Below are 14,553 nucleotides of genomic sequence, written 5' to 3'. Positions count from 1 at the left end.
TTAAGTGTCTGACTTGGGCTCAGGTCATGATCTTGCATTCGTGGGTTGAAGCCCCACGTTGGGCTCTATGCTGACAGCTCAGCCTGGAGCCTGCTTTGGATTCTGTGTCTCCCTCTCTCTCTGCCCCTCCTCCACTTATGATCTGTCTCTCTCTCTCTTTCTCTCTCTCTGATAAATAAACATTAAAAAAAAATTTTTTAGATGTGCTTATTTGTAAATATCATAAGTTTCAGAATTCAGTTAATGTGTTATTTTTAGAAAAAGGAACTTAGGTTTCCTTTTTTAAAACATACCTTGGGGCGCCTGAGTGGCTCAGTCGGTTAAGCGTCCGACTTTGGCTCAGGTCATGATCTCACGGTCCGTGAGTTTGAACCCCGTGTCGGGCTCTGTGCTGACAGCTTGGAGCCTGGAGCCTGCTTCAGATTCTGCGTCTCCCTCTCTCTCTCTGACCCTCCCCCGTTCATGCTCTGTCTCTGTCTCAAAAATAAATAAAACTGTTTAAAAATTTTTTGAATGAATGAATGAATGAATGAATGAATAAATAAATAAATAAATAAATAAATAAATAAATAAAACATACCTTTAGTTCCAAATGCGCTTAGTTATGGGAAGGGTGTGGGGCACATACATCACGGTGGCTTCATGGCGGTTGGTATCGTATTTGTTGAACAAACGGTCCCCTCTGCAGCACTCATGAGATTCCCAAAGTGAAGTTCTACACGCACACACACAAACTGGTTGAACATATGTCCTGTGCGTAAAAGAGAGGAGAAAAGCCAAATTGCCAAGTGAAAAATAAGTGTAAAGTTTCCATTTTAAGATGATAAGAGAAATGAATGTTTCAGATTGGTAACGTTATCTGTCTGCTTTTTAAGAAAACTCACACAAGACTTTGTGAATTTATATTTGGCTCCTTTTGCTTCAGGGCATGCTGCTGAAGCGAAGCGGCAAATCTTTGAACAAGGAGTGGAAGAAGAAATACGTCACCCTGTGTGACAACGGCGTGCTGACCTATCACCCAAGTTTACATGTGAGTATGGCCCCTTGGCTCGGTCAGCAGGCCCAGAACTCAGCTCACACGCTGGGCGTGTGTGTGTGTGTGTGTGTGTGTGTGTGTGTGTGTGTGTGTGTGTGTGTGTGTTGGGGGCTGGGGGTCCCCACAGCGTCAGGCCTCTGGCCCCCGTTTGAAGTTAAAGTAGTATTGGGTCTCCTACTCCATCACGAGATAAATAAAATGCCCCTCGCTCTCTCCATCGGACCACATGTCTCTCTCTTCCCCTTCCTAACAGCCGATCTCTGGCTCTCTGATTCTGCGAGGAGTTACAATAAAAGGGACAGGTGAAGTGAAATTTTAAATGGAAGTAAAAAGACAAGAGCAGGTAGCAAAAGAGACAAGAGAGCTTATATCTGCAAATCTAGAATAAAGGAAATGATTGCACTGGAACCCAGGAATCGGCTCTGAGCAGCTGAGAAAAACAGTAAGTTAAGCGCAGTTCGTGACTCAGTTTTTATTGTCAGACAAGAGCACATATTGTAAGGTAAGAGCCCCCTTTCTACATGTGTTCATGTAAAGTGCATTATGTTGGCGATTTCTAGAAGATGGATTAAAAAGCAGAATCAATGTCACTTTGGGGGGAAAGTGCAAGGCTTTAGAAAGCTTTGATAAAATCTGAAGATGGGGCGCTAATGATATTTCTATAACAACACATGCCATGAATCTTGCATGATAATCTGTCTTGAGGTAGGTCAATGTGGAGATTAGACTATATAGCTCATTTGGATGTATCACTGTGTTAAGCTTTGCATTGAAAAATTACAGTTATGAACCAGAAGTTAGACATAAGGGCATTGAAGAAGATTTAGAATCATTCCCAGAGGGCCACCTGGGGAACATGACTGCTAGCACTTGGGGTATACACTCCCAGCCATTTCTATGCGTATGTGCTTTTTCCTCCCACAACCACGCAGTCACCCTGTGTTCGCTGTCTGGGGTCCACCTTCCTAGATGATGACAGATCACGTGCACGTCCCCACGTCAGCAAATACACTCGTGTGCCACCATTGTTGACGGTTACGTGACATCCGTCGTGGGGATGTGCCCTCATCGGTCTAACAGTGTCTCCAAAACGGGCATGTTTACTTTGAATTACTTTTAACGTTTTGAGTAACTCTAATCAGTGTCCTCTGTTGACATCACTTTGCCTTTACCTGTGTTCCCCCTGATGCCCAGCAATCGGCTTCCTTAGTTGAAGAGTCTCGCCCTCTCATGGCTTTTGGGCATATGTTGCCAGACTCCTGAAAAGAGTTATCAGTTTTTCTCCTCTGGCAGGAAACCAGAGGGCTTTTACCCTGCACGCGGATGAACGTTTACCTTCACAGTAATGTATCTATGATATTCCACTAGGATAAGTAACGAGTGGCATCCTTATTGTTTACTTTGCTTCCTGGGGTGAATTCCTTTCTTCTCCTTTGTGTCCTACAGCTCTGCCTTTGCCTTTCAGGAGCGTGTTGAAAAACGGGTGTTTCGTTAGGCATCTCTGACTTATTTCTGATGTTGATGGGGACGCCTCCCATGCTTTAACCATTCCAAAGCCTCCAGAGCTATAAATTCTTCATTGTACTGAGGGGATTCCCTTGCGCTTGCCTTATTTTGGCTTATTTGGGAATAGATTCGGGTTGCTTCTCTGGGTGGCCTCCCAATCAGAGGGACTTCATGCCAGTCCCAGGAGGCCTGCCTGTGACCATTCCCGCGTCTCCCGCAGCCCGCTGCCCGCCTGCATGGGAGCGCCAGGATAGTGCTGGGTCTGCCCCTCTCTCCCCAGCACGGCCCCATCCGCTAGGGAGCTGCCCTCTACCTGGCTCCCTTCTTCTGGAGACCCTGCCAGGGAGCACAGGAGGTCTGACTGTTGCCCCAGTTGCTTTATGTTAGTCAGAGAGAGAAGAGTAATCCAAATATCCTTCTTGCCGCGGACTCACCGACCAGTAAAAAGTGGGGTCTGACCGATGAGCATTTCAGGCCACCTTACGCTCGCCATCCAAGCTCAGGCTTGGTCAGAGGGACGTTTGCTCCTTCTTGCCAAGGGGGAAACGTGTCACAACGGTATGTCCCTGCCCATCCCAGCCTCTCCGTAAATGTCATCACCATTCGGTCTTCGAAAATATTCCCACATGGGCTGCTTCTTGTGGTGCCCCTCCGTGTTTGCCAGTTCCTTTTTTTTCTTCAATACGTGTGTATGCGTGGATGTTGTCGGAGTACGGAAGAGGAGCTCAGCAGGGCTTTGTTTTATAATTACATGGCAAGCGAGAGCCAATCGTTTTAAAGTGCAATTCCATTAATGCCGGTCTCCCGGGAACTGAAATTATTGATGCAAATACACACGCCCCACCCCACCCCCCCAAGGGGGCAGGGTCACCTAGGGATAGACTTGAATTACTAGAGCAGGGAGAGAGGGCACAGCCTTCGTTGTAACCCTCCTCTGATGTTGTCACAACCAAGCTTTGGAAATTTGGAGAGGAAGTGAGTTCCGGGTAGGTGTTCTCTTCCAAGTTGCTGGAGAGCTGCAGATCCCTCACGGTGGAGTGAGTCTGGCATTCTTTGGCTCACGACGGGAAGAACCATCAAGGGAACACCCATGGGCAGAGGCCAGACTTTTTCTCGTAAGACATTGGGGAGCACGCGGGATGTGTCGCAAATTCAAGTCTTAAAATTGTAGACCGTATAGAACGTCCCCATTATTTTAGTGTAGGAAACGCCAAAGGTGCTAGAAGGCAGTGATACCAGTTAAACTGATCACGCTGTAACACCCACTTTCTCAGTTGCCCCCGGGCTGTACTATGGCTGGAACCCACGAAGGATGCGTCTGCTGCAAGTGGGTGAAATATTGGAGAAATCTGCCCAGATTGGTGGCTTTGGGTTTCATTACCGTTGACCATCACCCCTATTACTGGTCCCGAGCAGGGCGTCTGCACTGAGCTGAAATAGCATAGCCTACAGCCCGCGTCTCTCCAGGGAGCAAAGGAAAAGAACCCGGCTAAACCATCTGGTGTATTTAGATAGAGTTTTCTAAAACATTCAGTGTTTCTCAGCAGTGGAGTCACCGGGCCAGCTGCTGGCATGTACCCCTGACTTTCGATGGTTAGGTAATTTATTCACCAAAAAGGAACCTGGCATGTTTTTCTGCACATGGGATTCTAATGAGGTGATGCTTCCATAATGGGGTGAGCTGTGGGGGTTTGAGAGCACCGGGCTTGAGGATGCACGAAACATGGGGAATTCAGACAGGTACCGGGTGGGGCCGCACAGCGGCCCCTTCGCAACCCACGTGTCGCCCTGTGGCTCTCGTCACTGGCGCAGACGTGTGCTTACTGTGCGCGTGTCTACTGCTCACGCTCCCCTCAGGCTGGACCCGGACTCCAGCAGCAGCCACCTTCAACTTGGTGATCGTGGTAAACCCAGGGAGCCGGATGGGGGTCTTGCACCCAGAGAAGATTGGAGCAGAGTAAGGGACTGAATCGAGTTCAAAGGGAAGTAGGTCAGCATGGTGAGGGCCCTAATCATTTCATTAGAAGTTCAGATTGTGAGCACCTGCGGGGCTCAGTTGGTTGAGCGTCTGGCTCTTGACCTCCGCTCAGATCGTGATCTCGAGGTTCGTGAGTTCGAGCCCCGCGTCGGGCTCTGCGCTGACAGCTCGGAGCCTGGAGCCTGCTCTGGACTCTGTGTCTCCCTCTTCTCTCTGCCCCTCCCCTGCTCATTCTCTCTCTCTCTCCCTCTCTCAAAAAAAAAAAAAAAAAAAAATCTGCCAGAAGTGAGTTATGATCCTTAAAGACGCCGATGCCATTCGCTTAGGACGCCGCTGTCCGTGGAAGTGTTCACGTAGAAGATCGTCCTTCAGACACGAACCCCGAGTTTGAGCCCCAAGGAGGGGTCCTGTGCACGCTGGTGTGGTGGAAAACGAAGGCAGCCCCTCAACAGAACACACCGTCAGTGCGTGGTCCCCAGCTGTGGGCCGAGCTTACGGGATCCCGGTGGAAAGACGAGCTTTTTGAAACCGTGGCTTAGGACACAGGCTGCGGGTCATGAGTTGGGGGCCCCTGGCCCTGCAGCCCTCGGTGGGGTTGGCGTGAGGCCGACGGGCTCGCCGTGTGCCTGGAACGGGTCAGCTACTGGGGAAGCTCCCGGAAGCCGGTCTCTGAGGACTGCCTGCCGATCTCGGTGCTCGGGCAGGTTCTACAGGCACAGGGACATTAAGCAGGGACCTCTGTGGGGTGGGGCCCCCAGGGTGTCATTTCCCACCGGTCTCAAGGCTTCACATTCCTCTTCCTTCCCTCCCATCCTTTTCCCAGTCAGCTCTTCTTCCAGGCCTTCATTCTTCCCAGGGTTGTGGCATCATCCCTAGAAGGGTCTGTCCGTCCTGAGCCCCAGGCTCAGCCCCGGTGCCCTGACACACAGCATGGCCTCGCTCCGTCATTCCTATGGCGCGGGCTTTCTCTGTGCTGGAGGTGGGAGTCATTGAGAGGAAGCCTCTCGCCCCGGCCCTGTTTCCTGCCCTTGGGAACCTTGAACAAGAGACCCTCTTGTCCAGAAGCAGAGGGTGGAGTTGCGTGTGCGTGGCCAGACCGTAGGAGGCGACGGTCGCTCTGGAGATGAGGCGCAAACAGGGAAAGGACTGACCCAACCCAGACTGAGAAAGTGTCCCGGAAGTCGACCGCAGCAGTATCTCCAGGCTCCGGACTTGCTCGCTCTGCGCTCCGTGAAGTGTGGACCCACCCCACCCGTTGCCACACCTCCTCTCCTGTTCGGGCTCGTCCCCAGAGGCTCAGGAGCCGTCAGCTGGACTGCCTCCCGCCCATGGGTCCCTACACCGCCTGCGTCACGGGGAGCCGTGGGAGGTGCGGCACAGGCGACGGGAGTGACCGTGAGTCTCGGCTGTTCCTCAGGACGGGTGGTTCCCGCACCGGCTGCCCTCAGCCGTCGCAGGTGCGGTGACGGGGGCCGGCTAGCCGAGGAGGCGCTCTGGCCAGCGTGGGGACGGCCGCAGGTGCGGAGCGACGGCTCCACGCCTGAGCGTGGCCACAGCTGCTCGACGGTGGGCCTGGGCCACCCGCCTCTGCACAGGTTGGAACCTGCCCCCGGACCTTCTGAGCCCACGTCCGTGTTCTTCGGCATTCCTTCCGGGCCGTGCCTGTTACCGTGGACATCGAGGACCCGGCCGGCCGGTGTCCACCCTGGAAATCTGGAAGAAGAATCCCCTGGGTGGAAAGTTGGGTGACGGTGTCTTCCAAGGTCACTTCCGATTCCAGAGGTACCCCCTCCCCCCCGCCAAACCTCAGCAAACCGAGGCCGATGGAGTCAGCTGGACTCCCGAGGGCAGAGCTGCTGAGTGAGATCAGGGAGTCACGTGGGCAGGTGTGAAGCCCGGGGCCCAGGAAAACCCAGTTCACTCGATTCATCCTTCTCAAGATGCTGCCTGTCATTAAATCAAACCTACAGCTCGGTGTAGATAACAGGCCGAAGGCGCAACCAAAATAATGACGCCGCTCTGGGTTTGTGAATGCTCCCGTCGGGTGATCAGCCGCACAGGTTAGCCCAGGCCGCAGGACTGTCCCTGCTGAGACCTGGCGGAGGTCCAGGCCCCCTGGGACTTAGTGGCCACCCTCCCTCCGGAACTGACCAGCTTAGCTCCGCCTCCACCTCCACTGGGCACTCTACAGACAGCCCCAAACTCGTAAGATTAAACTGTGCGGGGGGCAGGCTTCTCAGGCTGCTTGGTGGTCGGTGTTTTCAGGTCTCTGAAAATGGGTACACCGACAAACCTTTAAAAAGCCCTCCCTGCCTAACTTTCTCGGGGGAGACAGGGTGCGTGTGTCTGGTGTGTGACACTTGGCCGGATCACGGTCAGGCTGGGCGAAGGGCGGCCTGTTGTGTGGACTTAAATAGGAGCCTTAGGGAGCACCTTGATAGAAAAACGGAGGGGATAATGAGATAGAACTCAGACCTCGGGGCTCCACATCTCAGCATCGCTGCCTATTCATCTTCCGTGTCGAGAGAGCAGCCGTCGAGGGCACGGTTGACAGAGGTGCACGCGCCGGGATTCCGAAGAGTGAGCTCGTGGCCACGCGGTCAGGCCAAGGACTTCATGGGGCCCCGCCCGGGAAGGCTGCCCGGGCTTCCTCTGAAGGCACGGGGTGGCTGGAGGAGCCCGCCTGGCTGACATGGGCTCACATTGCTCACACTTTGGAAAACCTTCTCCTGGGATTCCTTTCTCACTCTGCACGGGGCCCGAGTTGGAAGCAGCCGTGTTTCTGTCCGCTCTCCCTGACGCACAGAACTGGACTTGCCCTTCTCACGGCAACACTGCCCCCTGAGCGGCTTAGGCCCTCCCGCTGCACAACACCTCTGATTCTGAATGCTGTTGACGTTTGTTTGTTTTTTCCGTGTTGGGGAGAGTCAGACTTGGACTCTTGAGTTATCATCAGAATGCTGATTTCTGCACATCTTCAGGTTCTGATCAGGTGGAAAATCCACCTCTTGACTGATGCAAAAGAGACGAAAAGATCCGGGGTGATTTCCTGAGTGGGTATTTATCTCAAAAGAAATAACACGAGAGGAAAAGGAAGATATTTACGTTGTGAGAACAGCAGCTCTTGCCTGTACCCACTGCTGGTGATCACCATTTAAAATACACACAGCCTTCACATCGAAGAAGGACATTTTCCTGGAGCACTGAGGAATCGCTCCGAATCCGTGATCAGCCCCTTCAGCTAGCTTTGCACACCTGCTCAGGTAGACCTCAGATTTCCCGAGGCCGTGAACACTGAGTCACGGTCAAGAGAAACTCTTCATTGGTTTCCCCAAGACATTGCAGAAGTCAGACTAGCCTGAGTCTACATGATGAGGCAGATCAGTTCAAAGCCCAAATTTCTAGATGCGCAACGTCTTGAGCGATAGAATGACTGATGATCTTGAGGACAGTGTCCCCCGTTCTTAACCGAGAACGGCAGCGTCAGACGCGCCCCGTCTGTGACACGCTACTCCACGAAGCGTGATTCCTTCTGTGACGAACAGCTGTTTGGTCTTGCTTCCCCTTTATAAAAAGCCGCAGTGCCACAAGCTGTCTTCCGGTCTGTGTGTTCTCTTCCAGCCTGGCTTCTTCTGTTTCCAGCGTGCTGTCCATCCTGCGGGGTCGGGGGGGACCTTCATGCCCTTCCTCCACAAGAAGTCCTCCCTGATTGCCTGGCAGACCAGCTGTTCTGGTGTCTTCCAGCATCTGAACTGCCCCTGTCTAGCCTAGTCTAATTGAAGGCAAGGACTGTGCCCTGCTCCCCACTGTCGGCCCAGGGCTAGTGTGGGTGGCATAGAGTCCAGTCACGTGACCCCTGCGATGTCCTTGCTCCTACACGGCCTGGGCTGAGAGCCTCACGGGTGATGATCCTGGCTCTACTTTGAAAATCACAGCGAGACTGGGGCGGAGAAGATGAACCGTGTTGCACAGCCGTACCTCCCTGGGTGTAGATTAGCTTAGGGCAGGTGGGGGGGAGGGGGACACACACTCGTGGTATTATATACAAAAGCCACGAAATCTTTAACCAGTGCTGGAATCCCCCCCTCCCCCAAACAAGCCATTTTAAAGTGGATTAGGAGAATAGGTAGTTACTGAGGAGCAGCGATCTGGAGCTCTGGCTGCGGGTGAGCCTTTCTGTTGTGGTCTGACCGCCAGCAAATGGGGATGGGTTTGTAAACTGGGTGGAAGTTTCTAGAGTGGCTGGAGTCAGCCCTGGGGAAGCCGAAAAACCCCAAGTTTGTTGTGATGAGGGTAAAGGGATACCCCCTAGGGGGATACGGTGCGGCTTTGTTGAGGTTAAGGTAGAAGTTGGGAGTGTTGTCTGCCTCCCCCGGGAATAACCGCTGTCGGGTTGTCCTGTGTGAGTGGTTTCACGAGCAGACCTGGCCCTCCAAGCCCGAGGTGGGAACGTCGCCTCGAGGAGTTCCACGTATAGGTTTTGTTTGCTTCAAATCGCAGTTAATGCTTTGCCTCTTTCCAAGAAAGGCTTTCGGGCAGCTTAGGACAGACAGTTGACGGGAAAGTAAATTAAGAGCATACATCTGCGGGGGCACCCGGGTGGCTCAGTCAGTTGAGCGTCCAACTTAGGTTCAGGTCATGATCTCACGGTTTGTGGGTTTGAGCCCTGCGTAGGGCTCTGTGTTGACAGTGCAGAGCCTGCTTGGGAGTCTCTGTCTCGCCTCTCTCTCTCTCTCTCTCCCTCCCCCCCCCCTCGCTCTCTCAAAAGTAAACATTAAAAAACCCACCACACATAGTCACCTAAGAACATAGGCCATACTTGTACACACAGAACTTCGTTTGAATTTGTTTTACATAGAGAAAGAAGTCATGATATGATGGGTCTCTGGCCTTCAGAACACCATTACCTCCATTCATCTTAAAATTCCTTCCTTCCTTGATTTCCTTCCTTCCTTCCTTGATTTCCTTCCTTCCTTGAGGGGTTCCTTCAGTTTCCTGTGCTGATTCCTTCTGATGCACAGCTGAAACCCGCACTTGTGATTTCCACACCGCGATGGCCTGGATGTAGCCCCGAGGAGCACCAGGACTTGGCGGCCCTCTTTGGGAACCCCCAAGCCCCTCATTCAAGGTCCAGGACTCTGGTTACTCCACCATCACATGGATCTCCGCCTTCCCTGCTCCCTGGGAACTCATCTGGGAGGACCTCTGCCTGCAGCCCCACCGACAGGTGGTTTCCGAAACCCCACGTCTCCCAGACTTTCAGACCTGCACGTCTGCTCCATTTGGCCAGCGTGGTATCCTGCCCACCAGGGTTTCCAGAACTCAGCCACTGTCTGCTCTGCAGGGAAGGGCAGTTCTCCCTGTGATTTTGTCCACATCACCTTGTGCTTTTCATCATATTGTTACTTCCTTCCCTCTACTTGATTCTCTTAAGTGTTTCCATGGTGGAGAAGATCCCCACTCTGCTTAGGATGAAGGCCTCACCCCTTATTGAGACCTCCCCAGGCCTCGCCTGGTCCCCCCTGCCGTGTTCTCTGGCCTCCCGACCCTAACAAATACAGCCGCTTGCGCCAGAAATGCTCGTTCCTGTCCCTCCCCTTTGCCAGACAAACTCTGCTCATCGGTCCAGACTTGAATGTCACTTCTCCGGAGTTCCCTCCACCGGGCGTGCTGGGGCGCACCTGCTGTGCGTGCCCTCCCCTTGCTGTGTTCCGTCGTTTCTCTGTTCTCTTGGCTCATCTCGCTGCCTGATTCTCCCACGAGACTGGGAGCCTCTTGGAGCAGAGACCTCTGGCGTCCTGTTGCCTGCATCTCCTTCACGTCGGCGCCGTCTTGTCGAACGAAGAAGAAGGCTCGAGTGGCCACACGCGTGGGCTGTCCTCACACCTGCGGGCCTGCGGTTCCTGGAATCAGAAGCAGAGGAAGCCGCCTCCTGATGCTTTCAAGCCACAGAAACAAGGCACAGCCGTACCCAGCCTCCACCTGCTGCAAACAGAAGAAAAGGTCCCCACGGTGGGAGAAGAGCTTAAGGTTTTCGTTGTGTCTTGTTTTTTAATTGTAAAATACACCTCGCATGAAGTTTACCACCTCCACCGTTTTCCAGCGTGTAGTTCAGCGTTCAGTGTATCCTCCTTGTGCAGCCAGTCTCCAGAACCTCTTCATCTTGCAGCACCTGAGCCCGCGTGCTTTTCACGCCAAATCCCCGTTTCTCTCCCCGCACCCCCGTTTACTGTCGGTCTCTGTGAATTCGCTCTACTCTTTGATTACCTCGCGTGAGTGGAATCGCACGGGATTTGTCGTTCTGTGACTGACGCATTTTCATTAGCAGAAAATCCTTGAAGTAGCAGGGGCTAGGGCTTCCCTCCTTCCTAAGGCTGAATAATATTCTCTTCTGTGTATAGAGAACATTCCGTTTTGTCCGTTCATCTGTGGAGGGATGTTTGGGTGTCTCCCTCCTCCGGGCCGTCGTGAATAGTGCTGCTGTGCACGTGGGTGTGCGAATGCCTCTTGAGGTTTCGTTGTCTGAACCACAACACGCAAAAACTATAGAGGATGACTGAATTTTGTAGACGTCCAGCCTTCTCCAGGGCCTGCGGTGGAATATGCTGGGTGCGGTCTTGAACAGAGTGAACTGGGGAGGGGTCCCTGGGGTATGAAAGCAGCAGCCCGGCCCTAGTCATATGGGTTTGTCAGGAGCCCTCTGAGCGTTGGGGACGCGGTCCCCTCTGTGCCTCCAATGACCTGGGAACAATCCCTGGCATTCACCCATCAGTTTCAGATGGGGTGATGAACCGTTTTTCCCAGATGGCAGTGCTTTCAAACACGTGCAATGATACTGCCAAGGTATTCTGAGTATTTTCAGGGAATATCGACAACTTTTGTTAAAAAGAATGACTGCAGGGGCGCCTGGATGGCTCAGATGGTTAAGCGTCCGACTTCGGCTCAGGTCATGATCTCACAGTTCATGAGTTTGAGCCCTGTGCCAGGTTCTGTGCTGACAGCTCGGAGCCTGGAGCCTGCTTTGGATTCTGTGTCTCCCCTCTCTCTCTGGCCCTCCCGGCTCACACTGTCTCTCTCTGTCTCTCAAAGGTATATAAACCTTAAAAAATCATTTTAAACAACAAATTTATTTTTTAAAAAAATGACTACTGATACACTCCTACCTTTTGCATATAAACAAAAAAGTTAGATTCTTCATCAAAGTCTTATTTCTGCCTAAGTAATTTCTTATTTATTTTATAGAGCCCTGAAGGTTTGCAAAGTGTTTAGATATCCAAATAAAATGGCCAAAATGCATGCTCGCTATGGAACAGGTTCCTCGTGTTGATCACACAGTGTGTAGGGCGTGACCAGACCAAAAAAAAAAGTCCTCTTTCTCTATAAAAATTAAGCCACCAAATATCCTAGATCCTACCTAACCTATTTTTTTCAACATTGAAAAATCCTTCTGCCTTCTTTTCTTAAAAAAAAAAAAAAAAAAAAAGTATATGTGTGTTTCTGTAAATACACAGATTTAAACGTAGCCTGTGAATTGGAGTCTTGAAAGCTTCTAGTAGAGTCGATGGGACATTGTCCTATCATACACAGCATGATATTTCATCATTTGAGCCCAATCTGTATCATTTTGTTTTCCATCTTTGGTCTTTTTAGTACTCTTAACCATAGCCAGAATTCTCGCGAAAAGGTAAATAAATCAAAACCATTGGTTTTCTTCAACTGACAGTAAGTCACAGCCGAGGACTCCGCGGGAGAGGACGGACGTGGGGGGTAGTGAGGAAATCTTTCACTTCTCCTAAGAAATGGAATCCCATTATTACGTTTTATAAATATTTTCTTCTGCGGCTCGTAACCCAATTGCCGGCTTGTCGCTAAGGTCTTGCAAGGAGGAGAGGGGTGGAGGTGGAGGCCCGCCGCTTCTCAGGTGTGCCTGTGGCCCCAAATGGAAACCAATCAAGGTGCGATTTATGTTCATTAAGTGCTTGTCAAAACTGAAAAATTTTCTAATCAACAGCAATCTAGCCGCGGCCCCCTCAATGGCTGGGAGTGCTACCTCCGCGGCGTCGGCTGTTTGCCTGTTACAACTCTAGGCTAAAATCCGCTGATGATTACATTAGGCTAAGCTGCGGAGTAAATGAACCGTATCTTATTTAGGTGCCACTAGCTTCAGTGTAGTCCTGCCCCGCAGGGCACTTGATAGCGTTTTATGGCTTTAAAATTAGTGTAGCTTCCCATTTGCTGCAGGGCGCTGCATGTTATGCCTTTGAACTCAATAAGCAAGGGGAAGGGGGCCTTTTGTTTTCCCCCGGATTTTTCTCCCTTGCATTTTAGGCAATTTTGTTTTGCATCTTTTCCAGACGGCATTTTGCAATAAAAATGTCTGACTACCGTATACAAGCCTCCCCCACCAAAAAAAAAAAAAAAAAAAAAAAAAAAAAAGAAGGAAAGAAAAGGGGAAAGAAAAAGAAAAGAAGGAAGGAAGAAGGGTGGGGAGAAAAAGAAGAGAAAGTAGAAACCATCTTGCGTTTGCAGAGGCCAATTATTTTTTTTTCCTATGCTGGGAAGTGAAAAGTCACTTTGAGGGTCACCCCCAGTGACTTCTCATGTCAGAATTGCTACCCGAAGTGGGAACAACACCTTTTTAAAAGAAAAAAAATGTTAATGTTTATTTTTTTTGAGAGAGAGAGAGAGAGAGAGAGAGAGAGCGAGCAGGGGAGAGGGGCAAAGAGAAAGGGAGACAGAATCCAGAACAGGCTCCAGGCTCTGAGCTGTCAGCACAGAGCCCGACGTGGGGCTTGAACCCACATACCGTGAGATCATGACCTGAGCCATAGTCGGACGCTCAACCGACTGAGCCACCCAGGCGCCCCTGGAACAACACCTTTGACTCAGGAAATGCCCACATAAAATCAGAGGGCAAATATTCCAGAATTTTTATTGGACACAGTAGGCAGAGCCGTCATTCGCTGAGAGCTTTGACCCTCTCGCAGACACTTCGCACATTATTTCAGGTGATCCTCGCACATGAGGTAAGAACTGTTCATCCCCCTATTTTTAAAGATGTGGAAATGGGGACCAAGCATGATTAAGTAGCAGGTCTGAGGACACAACTCCAAGGTTGGATCCTGGGCTTGGTCCCCAAGGCAATCCTCTGGCCAGAAGGAGGCTGACTTTGTCCTCGGCAGACGTGTTTAGTTTAGGAAATCAGAATGTCTCAAGAGTCAATGAACTGACTGCTCCTCATTGGAGATGAATCTGATCGAATCACTGTAAACCACCATGGCAGCAGTAACATCAGGGAAATGGATGAACTCCTGTTAAAGCAAGGCATCAGGAGGAAAGAAGCGATGAGACTTCCGTACGGGTGTGGTGAATGTTTCAAAGCTAGAAGAAGTCCTGGGGCGCCTGGGGGGCTCAGTCGGTTAAGCGTCCGACTTCGGCTCAGGTCATGATCTCAACGGTTCATGGGTTCGAGCCCCACGTCGGGCTCTGTGCTGACAGCTCAGAGCCTGGAGCCTCCTTCGGATTCTGTGTCTTCCTCTCTCTGTGCCCCTCCCCTGCTTGCTCTGTCTCTTAAGTATGAATAAATTTTTAAAAATTAAAAAAAAAAAGTCCTTAAATTTTGTGGTGGGCAACAACGGATATGGGAGATTTCTGTCCTACTTTGGGTCAACTGGTAGAAGAAAAAGCATAGCGATCATTAGTGCCCCCCGCCCCCCGAGGACAGACCATGTCCTTAAAAATCTGCTTTTCTGGCAAATTCATCGTGAGAAATCTGGAATCTTAAAGAGCTTCAGATCTGATACCGTTATGACGAGCATTCCTATCTCATTCTAAACTTCCCAGATCTAACTGCCGGTCCAGTTGTTTCAAGCCATAATTAATTATTAAAGTACTCATATAGCCAAGGAAAGGCGCTAGCTCCTTTGAGTTCATCGTCATGAAATTTCACTCATGCTTGCCTTTCGAAGAGGCCTACAGTGACTGGGAAGACAGGAAGCCATTTCCATACCGACACATTCATTTTGTACGGGCT

General features: G+C 51.1%; 1 protein-coding gene across 2 annotated transcripts in view; it reads left to right on the top strand.

Annotated features, from left to right (window-relative positions):
- AGAP1 (ArfGAP with GTPase domain, ankyrin repeat and PH domain 1) overlaps positions 1-14,553 on the top strand; it is a 549,698-nt gene that overhangs the window by 340,680 nt on the left and 194,465 nt on the right. For both annotated transcript variants that reach the window (XM_047085687.1, XM_047085686.1), the window contains exon 10: positions 926-1,030. In XM_047085687.1, the coding sequence (XP_046941643.1) occupies positions 926-1,030 (105 nt within the window). The remainder of the gene's footprint in view (positions 1-925; positions 1,031-14,553) is intronic.

The sequence above is a fragment of the Lynx rufus genome, unplaced genomic scaffold (assembly GCF_022079265.1).
Source record: "Lynx rufus isolate CCGP_SWC_20201006 ecotype Redwood Valley unplaced genomic scaffold, mLynRuf1.p SCAF_2, whole genome shotgun sequence".
In the NCBI taxonomy this organism is placed as follows: Eukaryota; Metazoa; Chordata; class Mammalia; order Carnivora; family Felidae; genus Lynx; species Lynx rufus.
The sequence above is the reverse complement of the archived record's forward strand: the minus strand, read 5'-3'. Positions and strand labels throughout refer to the sequence as shown.